The 25,003-nt window shown below is 34.2% G+C and overlaps 2 protein-coding genes across 2 annotated transcripts; one reads left to right on the top strand and one right to left on the bottom strand.

Moving 5' to 3' along the window:
* Window positions 1–3,140, top strand: LOC117327149. The gene is made up of 5 exons (XM_033884000.1): window positions 1–131; window positions 462–592; window positions 1,247–1,387; window positions 1,898–2,062; window positions 2,464–3,140. Exons 1-5 carry the CDS (start codon window positions 129–131, stop codon window positions 2,744–2,746), a joined length of 723 nt encoding a protein of 240 aa, XP_033739891.1. The 5' UTR covers window positions 1–128; the 3' UTR covers window positions 2,747–3,140.
* A 10,644-nt stretch (window positions 3,141–13,784) lies between these two features.
* On the bottom strand, window positions 13,785–18,135 carry LOC117327148. The gene is made up of 5 exons (XM_033883999.1): window positions 18,015–18,135; window positions 16,230–16,405; window positions 15,490–15,603; window positions 14,620–14,778; window positions 13,785–14,423 (listed from the first exon to the last, which is right to left on the bottom strand). The coding sequence occupies exons 1-5, from the start codon at window positions 18,045–18,047 to the stop codon at window positions 14,138–14,140; spliced, it is 768 nt and encodes a 255-aa protein (XP_033739890.1). The 5' UTR covers window positions 18,048–18,135; the 3' UTR covers window positions 13,785–14,137.
* Between the last annotated feature and the right edge of the window lie 6,868 nt (window positions 18,136–25,003).

The following is a 25,003-nucleotide window of genomic DNA, read 5'->3' as shown; positions in this document are numbered from 1 at the left end:
AAATGAAGAATGGAACAGATCGAGTTGTCCGGACGAGTATTTCCTCGTTACGACTGTGTGTATATAAAGAATGATATTTTACTTTCCATTCAGTGTGATCTTTACACAGAGCAACTGTAAGCAGTAGTATGGTAGGTACACTGTTAGCAAATATTTACCATAGAGTTTATATCAAAGCGTAAAGTCTAGGTATATGTCATTTAAGTAACGTTTGTTTTGTATTTCTTTAATTTTCAAAATGAATTGTTTTTGTTGCTGGTTTTATTCGATGCTGATAGGCAATTTCACGCTCAAATGAAAATGAGCAGTTTATACTTAATCAGTAATATACAAAATGAAAAATTATCGGAATCAAAATATCATTATAATCCAGTTCAAATATAATATCTTTTTTTTTATTTTTAAAAATGCTGTTGGATGTTTATTTCAAGATAAAAAGCGAACTTTGTTTTATTTTACAGCTCGCCATCTTCGTACTTCTCGGCCTAGCAGCCAGTCTTTCCCCTGCAGCGGGGTTGGAACTGGTTAAAAATTGTGACAACTACAAACCCTTTGTCAGCGACTGGATTTGCGAAAACAACAAATTTAATCCGTAAGCATTTATGTTTGGATGAACAGATTTTTAAAAGTTTATCTAATTAACTAACTTAAATTGGTGTAATAAGGTGTGTGAGTCTGAAAACCATAGAAGTAATGATATAAGTTAAAACTTTTGTTTTTCCCATCAAAGTCCACAAGATTTAAACGCAGTGGTATTCTGATAAATATCACTGAAAACGTTATAAAGGAAATTTGATACGTATTCTATTTCAACAATGAATAGGAAATTCAGAAGTGTTTTTAATGATTAATCTCCTCATAATATTAGATCATCGGGATAATCAAGAGCAAAGTTTCCTTGTAATTTTGTGGATGCTTTGTCAATAATGACATAAAATAATGATAGATTCTTAATTGGAAATAAATGCTAGTCTCCTGTCACATATCGGCTACAGATACAAACTTCATGTATTCAAATATTGCGTAATAGTCATATATGCATTAACGAATCAAACTGATAAAGAAAAAAGCGCGTAAGGTTTGATATATAAGCTGCAGAGGTTTTTACCAAACAACATAAGTATTTAAAAACAAATATACGATAATTTAATATATAATAAACTGATTATTTATTCACTTAATAAAGATTATTTATGTGTCGTCTCCAACTTAATTGATAATGTTATATTCATTGCTTTTTTATCAGTTTGGAAATCAACAAGGAACTTATCACTGGTATGAACAGCAACAGAAGACGATATGATGGATTTACCTACATTGATGACACGAAGGACTGTGTCGTGGACATTCCTAAGCCTAAGCCGGTGATTGCCAAAGTGGCAACAAGGTTCGTTATTTGTGTTCAGTTTTACTTCTTCGTAGTTGACGATTTCAAAACCTTACATAATGTTTAATAAAAAAAAAACATATTTTTTTAACTATGGTATGGCATTATTTTCATTCCATTGTTTTTTTCGAATTCAGGGCACAACAAACCTTTTTTTTTTCTCCTTTTAGAAATATTACTCCTTTTCATTATCATCTCGCGTTAGGACATTGTACCTATTTCCGAATTTCATTATCACTTATTTTATTTATGTTACTCGATACAATTATCAAGATCGTTTTTGCTAAAACGTCTCAAAATTTTGTTTTTAATCAATATTGTTAATGAAAACTTTTACCGAGTGGGAGTCACAAACTCTTTTTTTCCATCGCATGAGGATATCTAATCTAATGTCTGGTATTACAATGTTCCTGGGTTTCGCGAAAGTGTCTCTTTTTATCACACGTCAATAGGTCCTTTGAACCAATCTTCATAATCCTTCACATAAACGCTCTATTGCTTTTCTTGTAGACATCGACGTATAAAGTTTGAGGAGCTGTGTAGAATGGAAAAAATCCCTATTTGGAATGTGTTCGAAAATCTCAGCTTTGGAGGCCGATCTTCTCAATTTGAATGTATAGTTATTGATACCGACTGGATGCGACAAGAGTTGTACTACGCCCGGTGTATGAACCCGTAAGTATTACGTTTTTAACTATTGATAATTGTTTTATAATTTGAGATATTTTATACTTATTTTATTGTTTGATTGTAAAGTAGACAAAACTTTATCATTTATTGTCACGTTGAATAAATATCAACATGCATTAGGTCCTTTATTTATTAGGTTTCCTTTTAAATGAGCACGTTGATGAAAAGCTCACGCAATTTATTCTGATTTCGTAATTTCTTTTATCATTGGCTTTGAAATCATAATAAAGTAATATATAAATACTGGTATTCTAGTTTAAACAAAAATATGAAAAAAAAAAATCCTAATATAATCCGAAAAGATAAAGGTGTTTCAGGGCGGCCGTTTTCAAACATTTCCTCAAGTATATAATAGAATAACCATGTTGCATACTTCCTTTTTCCAGTGTCGAAAAAACACATGACAAATGTCAAATGGACTACGGAGCACGTGAAGAGTTTAGGTGCATTCAATCCGGATTTGTGGAGAAGCGCGTGTTGGTTTATTGTCCCGATGCTGACGAATACATTTTTACAACCAGAAGGGTACCAACCACTTGTAGCTGCAGGAAATGCTTCCATTGCGAAAGCGCAGATATTCTTTTTGCTGATTTACTGGCAGGTCTTGGTACTCGCTTTGAATTGCCTGTAACTCCTATTAAAGCCAAACCTCTGGGATGCAACATGTAAAGGTCATATATGGCCTATCTATCGAGACTTATGAACACTCCGAAAGTAAATCCACATGCTCTATGTGATACTCCCCGATACCACCAAATATATGGACTTTAATGATGCAAATTCCTGACATTATTAATTATTTTTTCGCCAATAGTTTCATTTTGTGTCATTAAACCACCGTCGTTGGGCTGGTGCAATATGTTAATGTTTTTGTATGTATAATGTAAATTGTTTTGTTTGTTGTTTAATTGTACAAATGTAAATAACACCATTGTCTGAAAAAAAACTTGTATTTTGTAATATTTCCTTTGTTTTTACTTTTTAAAATACATGATGTTGTTGGTATTACATGCAATGCTATTTTGTACTTTTCATCCTTAATAAACTTGCCAATTATGCATTATATTGTATCATGTTTTATATATTAGATAAAGATTGCAAATGGAAAGGTTATGTGGAGTTATACAAATGACAACACATACATCATTGAACGGAGAAAATATCAACACATGTTGGTGGACAAAAGGAACATTTAAAACTTACGTGGAAATAGGACAAAGTGCATTAGAAGGAGAAACGTCCTCTGCATCCGTATTGCAAATTTATGCCAAATTTGTGAATTGTCGTGTTCGTAAGCTTAATGTAATGACGAGAATTCGTTTAAGTGAAATGAAAATAGCATAAATTTATTCGGATTGGTTTTAAACAATAGCGATAGTGTGGGTGTGTCGCAATTCGACAACGGTTACGTTACACATCAGATAATGCAAAACTTCGCCCGAGATTACAGTTATTGACTTCATAAGGAGAACAATTCTAGAAAATCAATATCTTAAAACATTCTATCGTTTTTCCGATAATTTCGAAGATCAGTCTTGATTAAGAGTGATCGACACTTTAGGGTTGTACCTCATTTTGACTGCGTATACGGTTGTATGTCCGCAGTTGGCAACGAACATACCCTATGGTTGGCGCGTTAGCGTTAGCCGTAGGGTATGTACGTTGCCAACTTCGGGCATACTACCGTATACGCAGTCAAAATGAGATACAATCCTTATACACATGTATCTACATCAAACAAATCGTTTAAATACAGTTCGAAGAAAACAAAATGCTGGATGTTTTGCGGCGTTGGTAACTACGACAGCCGTGGTTGCTAAGATAATATAGTTCCAGTGAATCTACGTAAAGATATCAATTATTATGAACAAAATTGAATGAAACATCTCAATATGTTTGTTTAATTAAGACCTATTACGTTTTTAATATTATCAAAAGTTCTCTAGAAACGGTACGCTTCAGCCATTTGTTGTTAGCTCACCTCGTGGAGAAGTTAAATATGCTCCCATTTCCGCAATATTCAGTTTAGTTTTTGTCAGAATAATCACGTGACGTTAGCTTTCTGTGCAGAGATCATCGGGTAACAGGAAAAAACGCTAAAATTGCGTTGGTCAGTCCTTTCAAAATGGCGCCGTCCAATTGACGTTCCGGTAACGTCACAGATAGACGACGTCACAAATGTGTTCCCAATTCCCGCGCTTATTAATCTGCTGTGTCTTTCAACACTGCATATACGCTAATTTATTCGCATTCAGAGTTTACGTAGATGAAAAAGGGAGAGATGTAAATATTCCATATGTTAGAATCGGTACCTTCACAATATATTCCCAATACTTTAAACTTTCATAACTCTATTAGATATATAGCTTTATTTTCTTTTTGCTAGTGAAATAAAAAAATATCTAATTGATAAAACTTACGTTTTCACTGCAGCGATGAGCAGTAAAAATTAAAAAAAAAATAGTTTTTGACCAATCAGAGCGAACACTCATACATTGAAACTTACCGATGTTTCCAATCGAGGCGATTATGTATGAATGGGCTATTTTGCTGTATTTGTGAAATATTCTGACTAATTTTTGACAAATCCTCACTTTTACATTAGCTTTTCATGTACAGATTCTCTGATAACAGCAAGAAACGCTTAAATTGCGTTGATCAGTCCTTTCAAAATGGCGCGGTTAATTTGGCGTGCAGTAACGTTACAAAAAGTCTATTCTGTCATACTCGTTAAACATGTGTTATAGCCAACGGGAACCATACAACATCCTCTATATAATTTGTATATTTGTATATGTACATAAAAATTAAAGAATTTTGATTGATAAAAAGTTGTTTGCATCTTTCTGGTTTTTCTTAAAAGAATCAATTTCTTTCATTTTATTTCTAACATTCCTTTACATTCTAAAACCTTAAAAATCGAGTTTTAATAGGTTATAGGATATAAAAAGTTACCCGAAATTTAATGTTGTGATATTTTCTGTTTTCTAGTAGGCCTGCTTCTCAATTTTTCGAAACCGAGATTATATTCACATTCAAACGCCTGACCGTAGGCAGAAATATAGTTACAAACAGAAAACAATCCTTTCCAAGAGTCTCTGGAATGTTGAATTCGTGGCCCTTTGATGCGACATGAAACACTCATTCGCACTCTCCTGTATTCTTTTGAATACAGTCCGTGCACAACAGCTAACGTACATGGGTTTTATTATTCTAAGAATTAGCGTAAATCATTTCCTCTGTTAGATTCTTCTTGGCTAAAAGGCAGTTAAGTAGCACTTAGTGATACATGACACATCTGTGAATATTACGTCACAATGCCGACAAATGTTGAATACTTTTGATGAATTAGTAATGAAGTCTTAGAAAACATGTTTTCGTCTACCTAGTTTGGAAATTGGAGAAACCAACTTTAGATACTGACCTCTAAAGTGTCCAGTGAGATGTAAACTATTGGTTGTCAACTGCGTTGTTAATATGAATTGTCGGTTTCAGTTTGGTGCCACTGACTCCGATTTGATCGATAATCCTCGAAGGATTCTTGACATTTTGGAGTTCACAGTGCTTAGAGATTGAGGACAGTTGGGGGTAGACAAACAAAAACTAAATAATGAAACAATGGTAAAAAATTCATCGCACTTTCCTTCCCAAAGCAAGATCGCTCGCTCACTTCTATCCGCGTAATTACCAGTGGTATTATAAATTTGTATACATAAATGTTTCTTATTTTGCAATTACTGTGAAATGAATTGTTTACATTACGTTTTCATCAACTTTTCGTCCAAGCGAGAGTCAAACACGTTTTGTATAATTTATTTACGTCAATATCACGTGTATATTCATTGTCCTTTCGGTTCATAGGAATATATTTACATTTGCTCTGCATTTCCCCATTGATACAATGCTAAGAGGCAGTTGCCATCATACGCCTATAACACCCAGTGCCTCAGGCTATAACATCCAGTGGGTCATGTGACATTAAAAAGGCGGGATTTTTTTGTGTTGGTTTAGTTTTTTTTCAAAGTTGACGAAAATGGTAAGACAATGTAAATATAAGTATTGAACAGTGGTTTTAATGTTGTTATAATCGATATGGCAGCAAGATGTATGGTTGGCAAATGTAGCATGGACACCCTAACGGGTTCCCATGCCATTTGCCCACCATACATCTTGCTGCCATATCGACTATAACAACATTAACACCAATGTTCATTGCTTAAATATCGCGAATCGGAGCGTGCTTGGTTTACATAGTTATACTGAAGCGCAAATTTAAACATTTTTACCTGTGTGGTCGCTGTATGCATACATTAGTCTTACCGTAAACAGATATAAAGAAAATGTCATTCTCCTGATACATCAACTAACCAACTCATCTACACCTCGCAGAATCTCCATCACTCCATCATCGCTTACTTCTTCAGCACTACTTGTCAGTCAAAATAATTGATGTTAGTATTTGTTTTGTTTAAATTACCTTAATCTCCATCACTTACCTTGTGTTTACACAATTAAAACAAATAAAGATAAATTTAAGAATTATATAAAAAAAAATTCATTTTTATGAAAAATTGATCTGAATATCAAAATCTATAGTCCTCTGAACTATCAGACCCAATGTAGGGATGGTTGCTATTCTATGAATCGTTATTTGATCACATGAATAGAAAACATTCTGTTTTTGGATACAGGGGTTTTGGGCCACAGTTATTTACTGACATATACTCATAAACCTGAAGTTACAGGTTCAGTAATGATATCAATTGGAATTTTGATCTGCTCTAAATTTGATCGCTGTCTGCACATTTGATAGTCCAATGCAATCTCTGTACAAACAATTCATTTTCAAATAATTATGTAACATCAATTAAGACTTAAATTTGCACCTGTTGCCCATATTTCATGATGTTTTTGGATATGTTCTGTCTAAATACCTTTCTTCTTCTAAAAGTTTTCCTCGACACTGCCTTATGCTTGGCTTGTTAGTTAAGTGGGGGGTTTTTTTTTAGAGGGAGAATATGATATATGTCAGCAGGCCGCGTTGTACACCAACGTCATTTTAATTGCACTTAATGTTCCCTGTAACGCTAGGTATCGATTGCAATACACAAAGTAGCACCACAAGCCCATTCCAGTGTCTGCATAAAGAATCAGGAGATACGCCTACCACGGTCATGCTATTTCAATGAAACGGTGTTTTGGTTTTTGGCTTATGGCGTTATAATAAAGGTTTTATTTCCATGCCAGTATTCTTTATATTGTGTTACATATCGGATAGGACAAACAGACTGAACACAACAGTTCAGAAGTCAAACAACTGAACACAACAGATCAGCAGCCACGCAAACTGAACACAACAATTCAACAGTCAAACAGGCTAAACACAACAATTCACCAGCCAAACAGACTGAACACAACAATTCAGCAGTCAATCAGGCTAAACACAAAAATTCAGCAGTCAAACAAACTAAACACAACAATTCAACAGCCAAACAGACTGAACACAACAATTCTGCAGTAAAACAGGCTGACCACAACAATTCAGTAGTCAAACAGACTGAACACAACAATTCAGCAGTCAAATAGACTGAACACAACAATTCAACAGAACAAACTGAACACAACAATTCAACAGTCAAACAAACTGAACACAACAATTCAACAGTCAAACAGACTGAACACAACAATTCAGCAATCAAATAGACTGAACACAACAATTCAGCAATCAAATAGACTGAACACAACAATTCAACAGTCAAGCAGGCTAAACACAACAATTCAGCAGTCAAACAGACTGAACACAACAATTCAACAGTCAAACAGACTGAACACAACAATTCAGCAATCAAACAGGCTAAACACAACAATGTAACAGCCAAACAGACTGAACACAACAATTCAGCAGTCAAACAGGCTAAACACAAAAATTCAACAGTCAAACAGACTGAACACAACAATTCAGCAGTCAAACAGACTGAACACAACACTTCAACAGTCAAACAAACTGAACACAACAATTCAGCAATCAAATAGACTGAACACAACAATTCAACAGAACAAACTGAACACAACAATTCAACAGAACAAACTGAACACGACAATTCAATAGTCAAGCGGACTGAACACAACAATTCAGCAGTCAAACAGACTGAACACAACAATTCAACAGTCAAACAAACTGAACACAACAATTCAGCAATCAAATAGACTGAACACAACAATTCAACAGAACAAACTGAACACAACAATTCAACAGAACAAACTGAACACGACAATTCAACAGTCAAGCGGACTGAACACAACAATTCAACAGTCAAACAGACTGAACACAACAATTCAACAGTCAAACAGACTGAACACGACAATTCAACAGTCAAGCGGACTGAACACAACAATTCAACAGTCAAACAGACTGAACACAACAATTCAACAGTCAAACAGACTGAACACAACAATTCAGCAATCAAACAGGCTAAACACAACAATTTAACAGCCAAACAGACTGAACACAACAATTCAGCAGTCAAACAGGCTGAATACAACAATTCAACAGCCAAACAGGCTGTACACAACAATTCATCAGTCGAACAGGCTAAACACAACAATTCAACAGTCAAACAAACTGAACACAACAATTCAGCAATCAAATAGACTGAACACAACAATTCAACAGTCAAACAGACTGAACACAACAATTCAGTAGTCAAACAGGCTGAATACAACAATTCAACAGTCAAACAGGCTGTACACAACAATTCATCAGCCAAACAGGCTAAACTCAACAATTCAGCAGTCAAACAAACTGAATATAAAACATATTGAGCCAAACAACGGGTTTAGATATGGACATAAGCTTTTGCACGTATTTCGCACATGAAGGACTATTAAAGATTAATACCGATACTTACATCTTTTAACTTTCTTTACAATGTTTCAAATTAAGGCTGTATAAAGAACATAAAAGATATTAACGCATTTCCATGTACAGCACTAAATAGTTACTGAACTCATTCCAAAGTCTAACTTAGGGGACTGTACTGTTTGATTTGGTAGAAAAACTATGTGATAGAGTATTATGATAGACATAACCAATCTGTCAGTTAAAAAGTTAAAAAGGAGGATTTTCCCCGACGCCTCCTTGATATATCGTGTTGAATATAACAATATTTCAAACTGTGGTTAGAGCATGAGGATTATAGATGGTAAATTGGCATTATACATCAAAGTCGACAGTAAAGAAAGAAGCTAGGATAATTGATGTCGAGGACTGTCCATCATACAGTGTACAAAAGTTATATATAACGTGGAAGTTTATATAAACCAATTCAATCAAGTAGAAAATAGAGAATATGTATGGCGCTAAAATTATACGAAATATACGCTGATATAAATTTGAGTATATGAAAACATTACCAATGTAAGCAATACCCTAACATCCTGTCTGTCCAGTGGTCAAAGAATTGTACAGAATTAGCAGCGCCAGGTTGAGTAGTGACACACTTAAATTAGCCTGCATCATACAGATGCTTAGTCCTTCTAGGACTCCTCAGTGATGCTAATGACCTTGATGTCATTTTTTTTTTAGTTTCATCGGGGTATGAAACAAATTTTGTTTGAAACTGTATGAATCCGCGTCAAGTGTGCAAACAAAATTTGTTTTTAAAAAATGTTTTATGTACAATTCTACTCAAATCAATACGCAACGTCAATTTTCGTATTGTGACGTCACATTTTCGCGCCATTCTCGGGAGTTCTTTCATAGAAGAATGAAAAGAATTTTTCGACCAATCACATTTGAGTATTTACCATGAAAACAAAGAAAAGATGATTATTTAGTAATGAAATCCACTATTCAACTTTAATTATCTCATTAATTAAGTCCACTGTTGATGAATGAAACTATACTGGTTTTTGAATGAAATCCACTTTAATGATCTCGTAAATTGATTGTATTAATGACTGAATATAAATGAGGTATTCTCTTGTTTAACAAAATAATAACAATATGATATTTGTAACAAGAATTTAGCACAATATATCTTAAAATATTCATAGATAAGTGTAACGAGTTTTCATTTCATATGTGATTTTATCAAACGACTTTTAAAGTTCACGCTTCAAGGCAATTTCATCTGAATTAAGGTTTATTTTGTTTAACGTCCTATCAATAACCAGGGTCATTTAAGGACGTGCCTGGTTTTGGAGTGTGAGATTAGCCGGAGTACCCAGGGAAAAAACTACTCTCTAGCAACAGTGGAGCCTTGTGTATGTGGACGTCACTGTCCCCACCTACAGCAGAGCGTTGTTTATCTAGACGTCACTGTCTCTAGCTACAATGAAGCCTTGTTTATCTAGACGTCACTGTCAGCTACAGTGGATCCTTGTGTATCTAGGTAGCAGTGTACAGTAAAAATGCCAAATTCTGAAAAATATGGCACATGTTTTAGATATGTAAACATTGCCAGTTAACCTTACATATAACCTCTAATAAAGTATATATATTTGAAATCTGTACAACATTTGTAATTTTAATAGAGCTCTGAAGGATAAGTAAACTGATATTTTCTGTGATTTTTAGAGCTGTGAATACCATGGTAACAGCTTAAAAAATTCTCAAAAATTGCAAAATGTTATGATATTTGACCCAAAATGGCACAATTCTCTACACAATTTTTTTTCTGAAACCTATTTAAAATTAAATATCTCTATCCCAAAGACAGAATTAATCTTGTTTGGACATATGTTGTAAATTAAGTTTTTCCGCTATCTTACCTTTTCTGTGGGCTTCCATTTTGCGCTGTAGGCAAAACTAAATTTCCTTATTTATCTAGACGTCACTATCTCCAGCTGCAGGGAAGCCTTGTTTATCTAGACGTCACTGTCAGCTACAGTGGATCCTTGTGTATCTAGACGTCACTGTCTCCAGCTACAGTGAAGCCTTGTTTATCTAGACGTCACTGTCTCCAGCTACAGTGAAGCCTTGTTTATCTAGACGTCACTGTCAGCTAGAGTGGATCCTTGTGTATCTAGACGTCACTGTCTCCAGCTACAGTACAGTCTTGTTTATCTAGACGTCACTGTCTCCAGCTACAGTGGAGCCTTATTTATCAAGACGTCACTAACTCCAGCTGTAGTGAAGCCTTGTTTATCTAGACGTCACTCTGTCCAGCTACACTGAAGCCTTGTTTATCTAGACGTCACTGTCAGCTACAGTGGATCCTTGAGAATCTAGACGTCACTGTCTCCAGCTACAGTCGAGTCTTGTTTATCTAGACGTCAATGTCTCCAGCTACAGTGGAGCCTTATTTATCTAGACGTCACTATCGCCAGCTGCAGTGAAGCCTTGTTTATCTAGACGTCACTATCTCCAGCTGCAGTGAAGCCTTGTTTATCTAGACGTCACTGTCACCTACAGTGAAGCCTTGTTTATCTAGACGTCACTGTCACCTACCGTGGAGCCTTATTTATCTAGACGTCACTATCTCCAGCTACAGTGAAGCCTTGTTTATCTAGACGTCACTGTCTCCAGCTACAGTGAAGCCTTGTTTATCTAGACGTCACTGTCTCCAGCTACAGTCGAGTCTTGTTTATCTCGACGTCACTGTCTCCAGCTACAGTGAAGCCTTGTTTATCTAGACGTCACTGTCAGCTACAGTGGATCCTTGTGTATCTAGACGTCACTGTCTCCAGCTACAATGAAGCCTTGTTTATCTAGACGTCACTCTGTCCAGCTACAGTGGATCCTTGTGTATCTAGACGTCACTGTCTCTAGCTACAGTCCAGCCTTGTTTATCTAGACGTCACTGTCTCCAGCTACAGTGAAGCCTTGTTTATCTCGACGTCACTGTCTCCAGCTACAGTGGATCCTTGTGTATCTAGACGTCACTGTCTCCAGCTACAGTGGAGCCTTGTGTATCTAGACGTCACTGTCTCTAGCTACAATGGAGCTGTGTTTATATATGCGTTGATCTATGAGTAATCCTAGAAACAAATCGGGCAGATATTTTTCAGATCTCTTACGGATGAGATAACTGATAAGTTGAACACTGCTTTTGACAGACTGTTCCAATCACCTACAACACTCACTGGGATATTCACTTATATTTAACCTTTGTCAAACCCTTCTTTTTTTTAAAGCTGTTTTAGTATGAGGAAAATATATATTTCTGACTAATTAATGATATAAACATGTTTTCATAATAGGGATAATGCAACAAGCCTGCTATATTTCAGAATTTATTCAGGCCTTTTCGATTGTTCACGCTTCCATTTTTTATTTCAGTATTTGATCCTAAAGCCTCACTGATTATTCAAAGAAAGACGTTCAGGTAATAGCTGTATGCTGCAGTTTTATATTCATGAATGGGCATATACTGTATCTGTTTCGAATTTACATTTACTGGTCTCATTCAATTCGGGTTTCTTGAAAAAATTGTTTAGGTCGAATGTTATAGGTTCTCAAGGCCGTTCAGGATATTGTTTCAGGTAATAGGGGCTCAATGCCGCTTAGGATATTGTTTCAGGTAATAGGGACTCAATGCCGCTTAGGATATCGTTTCAGGCAACAGTTCTCAAAGTCGCTTAGGACATTTTTTAAGGGAAGCTCGCTTAGTATATTCTTTCAGGTAATAGACTCTCAAGGTCGCTTGGGATATCGTTTCAGGTAAGGTCGCTTCGGATATAAATTCAGGTAATAGGTTATCAAAGTCGCTAAGGATATTGTTTCTGGTAAAGTCGTTTAGTATATTATTTCTGGTAGAGTCACTTATGATATTGTTTCAGGTAAAAGGTTCTGAAGGCGGCTCGGGTTATTCTTTTAGGTAAGGTTGCATATGGTTTCAGGTAGAAGGCTTTAAAGATCGCTTAGGATATTGTTCCAGGTAATAGGCTCTCAAGGTCGCTTAAGATACATTTCAGGTTAAGTCGTTTTGGATATTGTTTCGGGGGAATTAGATTAGGATATCATTTCAGGAAATAGGCTCTCAAGGTCGCCTAGGATATTGTTTCGGGTAGAGTCGCATAGGAAATCTGGAATTGTCTCAATGTCGCTTTAGTATTGTACGAGATAATAAACTTGGGAGAGACAGTACGGATATTTTGATTGATGAAGGGTGGCTAAGGGTGTTTAGTAAACTAACAAATTTTGTAGAAAATTTGAGGAATTGTTTGAGTTTAATAACTTGCGTGATATTAAATATTATGTAGACCGCTAATGATGTTGCTTGAAAATTCCTAAATCTGTAAACATTATTGTGTCCACACAATGCAATAAGACGTACATAAACTGATTTTTATTTCCTGTTAGTCGAGATGAAAAAGGGAGAGGACTTTATGTATTTCCAAGGTGAAAAGCGAGTATGTTTCCAGACCCGACATTTCTCTATGTTTTCATATAGTACATAGTAGATTTCATAATTCTTGTTGTGTTCATAAAAAAAAGACTACAAAGATCAATAATTATTATTCTTTAAGTAAATTTTCTTCAATACCTTTTTCGATAAAGAGTTTATCGTATTACACAAAATAAAGCCTCAATGTACATATTTATACAGTAAACCCCATTATGTCGAATTCTGATCACTCGTGGATCGTACGTTACTCGAATTAGAAATTCATTTCCCACTCTGTTACCTCCAATACTTGAAGTTTAGCAAATGGTTCAAGGCTCCGGAATAAATATCTAAATAACACAACCCAAAAGCTGGTATATCAGGAAACATTTTATTGCACTTTCCACTGTCGGATATCACGTCGTTGGGTAGGTAAAAACACAAGTCACATTTAAATCACAAATATCGATCACAAGTAAACACATAATTACAGAAATGTCAACACACAGTAAATAAACACCAGAGTTGATAATATTACATAAACAGATTATATTGAATATGCAAAAAAGTAACAGATGATATATCTGATGGTATATACAATGCTAATTTGTACTTATTAACTTATTAACACTCATACGGCAATACTATATACACATTTAAATAGCATCAAGGATATTGTTGGTAGTTTTAAAACCAGTTCTTCAATCTTGTGATAATCATACATCTGTTTCTATATTCTCAAAAACTTTGAGAAGAACTTGTTTCCTTTTTTCGCGTTTGCTCTCGCCTTCAGTGCTATTTCATTGTTCCTCCTTTTAACATATGCATCAGTGAATGTACATTTAGCTAACTTTGGACTGCACGCCATAGGGACAGAGACCTCTACTTCCCGACACTGTCCCATCGGGGCAGTGGGACAATAGACAATCAGTTTCCTTTTGATGAATCCATCAGGGACGCAAGCATATTTCATTTGAAAGTCATTTGTCCAAGGAACGTTTAAAGCAAGCTGAGTCCTGAAATTCAAAGGAAAATGAAATTGCATTTGTATTCATCTGATGATCTACCGGTGCCATAAAAGGATTGTGGTACTGTTTATTTTCTTTATAACCTTTTAAAATGTTAAAATGTTGTCGATTTCAATAGCATAACAAAACAGTCTTAAGTCAAACGTTACTACCGAAAATAAATCATGAATGAATAGATACTTACTCGCATGATTGGTATCGGAAGTTTTGGAACTCGGGATAGACAACGAGACAGATTCCAAATTCAGGTTCGCCATTTATGCCGTAAGTGACGTTATTAACCGCCACAGCACCCACATTGACGCTTATTGATGGACACAAGTCTTTGCAGTCTTCGAAACCTCTGTAATGCAAATCATATTTTTTTTCAAACGATACTCGATTTTTTATCGAAATAATCAGAAGGCGATATTATTACAAAAAACAACAGTCACACAAATATGGTGGATATGTTTAAAAGAATTAAGTTTTGTTTTTAATTCTATTTTAATGATTTTTAATCAACGGTCAACTGTAATTATTTTCATTTCATTACTTTGCATGTTGCTTGGCTGCAGTCTTCTGCTGCAGTAAAATTTCATTTAACTTGTTCATGTTGTATTCAAATAATCATCGATCACATAAATCCCTGAAAGATTTGATATATAGAGAAGTAACACAGCTAAGTATCGAATACATTGATTGATAGGAGCAATACTACCGCGTTTGATGTTATAGAATTAACGAAAACAACCAAGAATTAGATACTATGTGTAAGGTAACTCTGTAGATACTACATCAATCCTGTTCAATGTCAAGACTTGAAAAATTCAAACTTAAAAAAAAAAAAAAAAAAAAAGACTTGACAAATTTAAAAATGGGACCTAACCCGTAGTCAACCTAGATTCATATAGCAAAATAATAATATCATACCGACAATGAACTGCAAGGTGTCATTGGAGTTATACGTCATCACGTAGGAATTAAACTCAATTTTGACTTTTTTTCATTTTAATTTCAAACAAACATGTATACAAAAGATAACTAATTTAACTTTCAGTGGAGTCGAACTTACCCTTCTCCTCTAAAGTCCGGAACGAAATTTTGGTAGTTGGAATAGTTGTCCATCTTTTGAAGGAGAAGCTGATGCTTATCCATGGTGAATGATCTGTCGATTTCTTTTTTGTAGCTGTAATCAGGTGTCAAACATTATACTCAATATACTTATAAAAACAACAGATGCTTTTAAATACATTAAATCGTTAATCAAATGACGCTACTATTTGAAAATGTTTGTTATGGTCATGGACATTTTAGACAACCAAGAGTGAAATGCACAACATCGAGTTTCATCATATACGTGAAGCTTTATACATAACAGGATCATATCATATTGACCAATTATAAAGAATTATGTTTAGTTTTGTGTTTTCCACATTACGTGGAAATATGTCTCATTTTGAAAATAAGAATAACAAAATAAAAACAATTTTTCTAATTGCTTCTGAGAATAAAAATGGCATCAACGATACAAAAATTGGAAACCATAAAAATAGCTTCCAAAATGATCGCATATATGAGACCAAAACTACCTACAAATAAATGAGGCGGCCGCGATAGATTTTTTTTCCAGATGAAATTAATCATTCTATCACTTCAGATTCAAAAGATAAAAAGATGATCTTCATTTTTAGGAGGGTGTTGTTAGGAGGGTGGTGTTAGTATAAATTGTATCTAGATTTGGTAATATATAAAACATACTATTCTTTTTTCTGTCGATCATGAATAGCATGCTTTAATATACAATATACTTACTATTTATGAATGTGAGCAACTACGCCCAAGGGGAACATAATCCCATCATCCCACGTTTGGTATCTATATAGTTCTTTCTCGCATTGTTGTATGTCAGGCTCTATGATTCCTGGGGCGTTTAAGATTTCCTCTTGTCCAAGAACCACCACCAGCAGGGCGGAAATGACCAGCACTACCTGAGGAAGAAGCAAGAAAAAGTTAATTTCTTTATTTATCTATGTGTTTATTTAATTAGTTATTAAATCATTTCTTTATTTATTTCCCAGTTGTTTTTGCTTTCTATAGGTTCTTATAATTAAAAAATGGAAACCTTTGCATTTCTTTAAGTTATAGGACCTATAATCACGTGACAAATATTTATCAAGTTTTCAGAGAAACAACACTCAAATTGAATCAGTTAATTTAACAAGATGCAAAAGGCCTCGTTGGTCTCTAGCAAATTGATTTTAATCATTTAATCAGTGGCGGAGATTCATCATATTAATTTTGTTATAATATCAATATACAACTCACAACTATTTGATCAAACGGAGAGTGTCATTGTAGGACCTCTAGTTGCTATCAACGATATTTTGCATAAGTAGATACTTTGAGGCTAGGTGGTCATGATATGACAAGAAATTAAGGCCAGGCCAAAGACCATTTCGAGTTATGAGTGAGAAAATGTATCGCAAATCCAAATAATACGAAGAAAATATACTAAGCGAATAAAGAGTAAGAAACTTTCTTCCAGTCGAGAGCCTCGTTGTATTTGGCCTCTTGTTACATGCGTCAAGAAACATGACTTAAATACAGCGCCTATTACTGGACAACATTCTGTCAAGTAAAACACAACAGAAATCTGACCAAATAAGCTAAACAGAGCACAAATAAGACCAATCCATTGATTACAACTCTGTTCTAGTATTTACAAGGTACCTGCGGACACTTTCGAGTGATATGACTACTTCATCGCAAAGCAAAGCAAACTAGAGTAACGATGATCTAAAATGATAATGATACACAACAGATCCGCGCATTATAGAAAACAGTATACAGGTAAATTTAATTTAGGGAATGATCAAGTTACGCTGACGATACATTCATCACTAACTTGTTAGCCTTGTTTTAATCTAGATTAGAATGTTTCAGTCTCAACAATTAATAAACAAGAGAACTAAAAACTACATTACATTTTGTTTTTACTACTGTAATTTAGGAGTTAATTGTTTTCACTAATTATTAAGGAGTTAATTGTTTTCCCTACTAATTTAGGAGTTAATTGTTTTCACTACTAATTTAGGAGTTAAGCTCATCACCATCATACCGATAGTAGTTACTGACCGATTTTCAACATATAAAAATCGAATTGCTTGTGTAATATTCACGATAAAAGAAATCATACTTTTGTCATAACATTATGTGATTAAATCAATAAAGACAGACGATGTTTTTGTGAGGAAGTATCGTACATAATAAGCGTTAATTATTAGGGTTTAGAAATACCATTTTTGATAATCTTGATGAAGAGTATTTTAATGCGAGGTGGTAATCAAATTAAACTATCGATTTGTTTTTCAGCAAACATGATATTGCATTCTTAATTGAAAAGGCGTTAATCACTAGTGGCTATGTTTTTCTTTGTCTAGATTTGTTGTTTTTTAATAGTTACAGTAAATATAAATAAGAAATTCCAAATATTGTATCGATGATATTACTTGAACTTTCTGAAATTACCATAAATCATTAAGATAAAAAAACATAGATATTTAAAGAATATCCTAAACTACATGGCGAAAATCTTACCTTCATTTTAGCTGAGTTGTATTGGAAGCACATGAAGTCTGAAGTCAAATGTGGAGCTCTGCTATTTTATACATCCTTGACAAGGAAATGTGAGTTCTTGACCAATCAGCGTTCGTCTTACAACTGACGGTGGCCATGGGTGATGACATCAGAGCTGACCTGTTCGTATACTAGATATGAATCGTTTTATAGTTCTCGCCTGTCATGACTGAATAACGAGATGTGAATTGATCACCTGTGAGGTTTTTACCTGTCAGGTAGGCCGCTAAGCCAGGTGAAACAATCAAGGGTTATTTACAGTTACGGCAAGAGGTCTACTAAATATATACAGCTATGACGTAGGTACTGTAGCAACAATCGAAAAAATATTTTTGTTTTTATTTTTTATGCGAATGCAAATTTTCTTAGACATGTTTTTATTTTTTTTTAATATTCATTACCACTGATTACTACTTACCATTTAATATCACCACATGGTGACAACGCTCAAATGTGCACTGTTCGACGCAATTAGAATTTGGTGATTCTTGGAATGGTGAAAAATGGGATTTAAATTAGCTACAATTTCCTGGAAAAAGTAATATAAATGAGAATAAAAATGATATAAAGTGCGTATTTAAAATCATTTTTAAAGAATAATGTATATTTTGTCACACACCCTCCTACAAGGAAACGATACGTTAAATATCAAATAAGGTTTAAAAAAAAAGATAATAATGCACAAAAATAGGGTAAAATCAATGTTCATTTAATTTTAAAGATACCACTTCCCCTAAAGAATAAAACGTTTAACGCAATCTTGCCCATTCTGTAGGTTCCCCTGATTTCGTCAGGCCTATCCGATCATGACAATGCCAATACCTAATCATCTTCAATATACACGGAGATAGAAACAAAACATTTTGGAAGAAAATAAAATACAAAAGTTTTACGAGAATGTTGATACAGTATGTAGCATAGACTGTCACAATCTGATATAAGGTTGGTGTACTTGATGTCCCTTAAAAACCTTTTAACCTTGATATGACCCGCAAAGGTTAGATATATGGTGACATCAATATTGGTGATAATGAGTTGACATTTGACATTTTTGACCACTTTCTTATATGGAGTTTATATTTGACAATTTCAAATAACATCCGTAAAACTGCTTTGATAACCTGTATGACATTAATATACGACTCACGAAAAAAAAAATCTAACGTTAGCTTGCTTTGAAAACTTCTCTATGCTGAGCTGTAATTTTCGTACTTGGTGTTTTTATCCACTTGTTAGCTTCGAATAAAAGCTGTAGTGAATGCTTTTTGTCATGCCTGAATCTAAAACTTTGGTAGTGGAATGTCTTGGCGTTCTTTCGTGTGGAGGTGCATAAAGCATTCCACTTCCAATGAAGGCCGCTAGGGTAGATGGAAGACACTGTGCGTGCCTTTATCGGGTTCGTACCGGTTTACCGGAACGAATCCGCTGTATTAGTACCTGTGGTTCGTTTCCTGAAACGTACCATTCAGATCCAAGATGGCGCAACTATGATGCCTCATTCGTCATATTGTACATTTTGTTAAAAACGAGACGGTCACACATTTGAGGAGATTTAAAGAAAAAAAATGTCAATATTTACATCTGTTGGGTTCTAAACAAGGAAAATTATGAGTAGCTTTTATTTTTTTAAGCGAGCGACGGCCGCCATCTTGGGAGCTCACTGAGATTCAATTGCGTCCCATTATACAATACCGTACCTATTTGGTAGAACTGGTACGAACCCGATAAAGGCACACACTGACAATTTCCTGATTATTGAGGAAACTTTAGAAATACTACATCGAATCCAATGATATCAAATCTTGTCAAACTATTTATTTTTAAATCTTCAATCTACAACATGCTGGAAAGGATCACATGATATTCCAGAGGCATTTTGACGCCCTCATTTCAATATTTCTATGAATTCTATATCAGACTGACTATTTCTCTACTTTTCTTTTTCCTCTTAATGAATTTATAACAAAGAAAACATTTCTGTGAAATCTAAGGAAGGTCTACATAAGAAGAACTTCCTGAGATATAAAAACAGCAATCCTAAACCGTCCATAATCAAAAATGACTGCCTGTCGATTTCTTTCAAGACCAGTTTCAAAGTCTCAAAGTTAAATGAACACAAATAAAGACTGTAAAAAGCAAGATGTGAAGTTTGAGAAATATCCTTCCAGTACCAGATTGTTTATGGACGGTCGACGGACGTAGGGCGCGCGCGATTTGAATAGCCCACCATCTGATGATGATAGGTGGGATAAAATGAAGTCTATATTTGGCAGACGGAAGGACAATGAAATGAAAAAGAATGGGGGAAAGTTATTGTCTTTTTTAATTCTATAACTTTCAGGAAAATAATAAAAAGGAAAAATATAAATCCAGTTAATATGATTACTCATAGTACACGTATTGCTGTTCAGCTGAATACATTCTCATATAACATCATCAACTTGCAGGGAATGAAGAAAATATTATTTTTTTTTTTGAGGATAGCAAATATTTTAGAGTGCTTTTTAAACATCGACGAGACATGTTAATGAATGGAAACTGGTTGATGAATACTCTAAGTTCGACGGAGTTATCCCCCGTTAGCATTAAAACTCACACTAACAGTCGCATTACTTTTGCGTAAGCTCTGCGTAGTTATCTCCCTTCAAATTTTCATTTCAGGTATATTATTATCGTTAAGCTATTTAATTAATAAGCGAGATCTCGCTTCAATGATTTTGCTCTCTTCCCAAAATAAACATTATCTTCGCTCTGTGATAAATGTAAAATCATGATTATAATTAAGCCACTTTTAGAGACCATATACGAATGATAATTCAAAAAAAAAAAAAAAAAAAAAACAAACAAACAAACAACCCCCCCCCACCCCACCCCAAAAAAAAAAAAACCAGTGTGTGCGATAAGTTACTGTTATTTAGATCTGCAAATGTTTACAAATTAGCATAGTTAAGAGTATTTATTTAAAATAGACTTACAAACCATACAACATAAACTTTCAATTTCCCGAACGTTTATTATAATGCCATTTTAATATATTTATATAATATTAATAGCAAAATATCAGGTTGAAATATAAAACATGGAATACAAATATCAAATATTGACACAAATATATAACTGTATAATTATATACCTCAAATGTAGATATGATGGAATATGTGCTCATGTGCTCAATCAGGATCTCTCCAAAAAAAAAATATATGTGTAGGTATATAGATATATACAATGTATATATAGAGAGGATGTCTAACCGTGTCTTCAGTAATACAAAATATATTTCCCGAGTGTGGTTAATATTTTGATATTCTCTACGACTGGGTAGCACAGATATTTATAAGTAAGTATTGCACTCAGACGGCTGGAGGGTGGTAATGTATGTAACTTTTTGCATTGTAAATAATAAACAACAGAATATTCTTGTTTTCAATTGATCATAAGTATTCTTTGTCACAGACTTAGCACCTTTGAAATATCGTATTCATTAAATAATGGGTTTCCGGTATGTTCGATTTTTTCTTCTGTGACAGCATAGAATTTACGTTGTAATTAATGCCTTCATGAATGTTCTTCAACGTTAATAATTGCATCACATTGCACCAGGTTCGCGTATACCACTAAGTGTTAATTAATAAGTATATATTTTTATGATATGTATATAGATGCTGTTTTCTGGAATATATTGGACTAAGATCTTGATAACGCGTGTAACGCCGCGATAGATATTATAATAACTTATGATATCAATGTAAATTTGCTAAGCATACAACACACCAGTAGACTTCGGCCAAATAACCAGGTCTGACGAAGACTACTGTCACTAATATCGATATAAGTTTTAATCAACAGCATAATCCAATGAAAGAATACTAACAGTATTCAAGCCAATGTGCAACTCCCAGTCTAATTCACCATACATGACGTTCAAATTATTTAAGGGTTAACTGTAATATATTTTTTTTTACGTTATTGAGCAATAACACAAAAAACTGGGGTGTACTCTGAATAAACCGCTAACCCTTCTAATTTAATTAACAACGATAAGAAACATTTGCATTAAGTTTACCATGTTTATTTTGCTCCAGATATTTAAAAACACATCGATAAATACAAAATCCCGTGAACAACGATTACTCCGCTGACGTCATGTTATGTTATGAGATGATAACATAATTTTTTGAGTCAATGAAAATGCTTGTTACAAGCAAAATTAAATTATGTATGTAAAACGAAAGTCTAAAATGCCTCGCCGGTTTCGATTTCTCACAATATAGAGGATCTAAATGGGTTTCCATTTCACGAGATTCTGAAAAACGAGTTTAAGGAGTTTTCATTTTCGCGAGCGACGAGTTTTATTAAAATCTAGTATGACATTTTTGGTTAGGTTTGTCCTATCAACAGATAAGGACATTTCAGGACGGTCTCCCGTGCGAGTGCGTATGTGTGTTTTGGGAGGATGCGGTACTTTTACCGATTTATAGTGCTACCTCACTGAAGCATACTGTCGAAGACACCCAGCAGGACACCCCACCCAGTAACATTATACTGACATCGTCCCACTCCCAAAAATGCTGAGCAGGAGAGCGACTACCACTTTTCAAGACCAGTATGTCTCGACCAGGGGGTAGACATCCCGCTTCTTATAATACACGCAATACCTGCAGGTTTATCGTATGAAATGAAAACGAATTTAAGATACTTCTTATCACATTACTCAGAAAACTGACATTTTTATAGGGTTTAAAGTCAAGCTAGGAGGGCAAAATCAAACGTAGGCAGCTGCCTTTTTGCGCCATGTTTAATACATGACCTAACGTCGTTATCAATATATGACGTCACGATCGATTTCTGACTAGCGCAGCCAAAGAATCTGCTCCTGGATATGTTGAACTAGTGACATATTATCGTTAAATTATTACATGGGTGATTTCACAGGATAACAGGTCGAGTATGTGATGAAAGTTTTCAGCAAACTCCCAAAGCCATTGAAAATTAAGAGGTTATTCAATAACACCCAATATGCTACACCGCCAAAAACTATACAATTTGGCAGTTAGACGTGTTTATGAAATGTAAGTATTTTATTTAAACGTCCCGCAGTGTACATAGTCAAGGGACGTAACTCTTACACGACAATTATTTTTGACCTTGTATACGAAATTCGGCAGTCCGGAAAACTCGTAATCCGTACGAGTTGGGCCTGGAACGAAGGTGTTCGGATTATCGAGGGTCCACTCTTCACCGTCGGCGAACTAATTATCGACCGAAGGAATCACTAACACAAACAACACTCCATGATATTGTTCGTAGATTAACTGCTAGTTTTATGTATCCTGTTTCATATTCTTTGTCTGTTTGTCTTGATAAAGGGCGGATCACCTCGAAAATTTATTTCACTGATCACAAACTAAAACCGTACACATTTTAGCGGTAACACAATAATAGCGCTTTTCGGTCTAGAAGAATTGTGATAAGTTATGATTGCGCTAATAACATGTTCTATGTGTTATTCTTACTGAAGATGTGAGAATGCGCTAGTTCTTCATTGCGCTAATATGTTATAATTTGGAAATGCGCGAAAATTTGAGTTCGCCAAAATTATTGAGTTTACAGTATCAATTTTTGGTAATACGCATCCAGCGAACATCAACACTTAATATAATTTGGAAATGCGCGAAAATTTCAGTGCGCCAAAATTGATAAGTTTACAGTATCAATTTTTTAGTGATAGGCATCCAGCGAATATCAACACTTAATGAGTTTGATCTAATTGATGCCAGCTATAAGAAACAATTTAAAAAAAACTGAATAAATCATTCAATTAATTAATGCTAGTAGTAGTATCAATGACCATCATTACATTTAAATACCATAGAAAAAGAAAAATACAACAGACTATGTGCAAAGAAATGCTAGCTACTTAAATAAGGATATGCTTGAGTCATCAGTATCTACGTGTAGGCGTGACTTTGGGAATGGATATATACACCACTATATATTTGAATACCCACTTTAAAATGATTCCAGCGAACGTTTAATCCTAATTTAAGGACCCATAGGTATATCATGAGCATTACAATTTTGAGCAATCTTCCTCCCAACTAAAATCAAAGCTAACCATCAACACCAAGTATTGAGCTAACACAACTTGTATTAATTGTACTTGATATAAAATATTTTCAGGTAAATAAATACACGTGAATAGATATACATTTGTGTATGTACATGTAGATAGATATATAAATGTAAATATTTGTATATAAATGCATGTATATGTATATAAAAGTAAATGTCTGTAAATAAATATATATGAAGGTAAATGTATATAATTTAATTTTGCTTGTAACAAGCATTTTCATTGGCTCAAAAAATTATGTTATCATCTCATAACATAAAATAAAATAAAAGGAACTACTTTCAGTTATACCGGAAGTAGCGGAGTAATCGTTGTTCACGGGATTTTGTATTTATCGATGTGTTTTTAAATATCTGGAGCAAAATAAACATGTTAAACTTAATGAAAATATTTCTTATCGTTGTTAATTAAATTATAAGGGTTAACTGTAAATTATTTTTTACGTTATTGCTCAATAACGTTAAAAAAATATTACAGTTAACCCTTTAATAAATAAATATATGAAAGTAATTATATGTAAATAAATATATGTAATGTTCAATCTTTTTAATATATTTAAGTCACTATTTTGATTGAATTACGTGGTATTATTCAGTAGAACTTCGTTACTTTGAGGAGTATCTTTTTCCACTTTAAGTCGTCTAGGAAATCTAAATAGCTTGTGTTTTCTCTAAGAGTAAGATATAAGATATCACTTATATTTTTCTATTTATTTTCACCTAATTATGAACCGGATTTTATTCTGGGAAAGTTATAAGATAGAAAGTCAAAATATTTTTTCAGGCGGCTTTAAAAATAGTATCACAAATCTGGATGG

The sequence above is a fragment of the Pecten maximus genome, chromosome 5 (genome assembly GCF_902652985.1).
Source record: "Pecten maximus chromosome 5, xPecMax1.1, whole genome shotgun sequence".
In the NCBI taxonomy this organism is placed as follows: Eukaryota; Metazoa; Mollusca; class Bivalvia; order Pectinida; family Pectinidae; genus Pecten; species Pecten maximus.
This window is presented reverse-complemented; position numbering and strand designations above follow the sequence as displayed.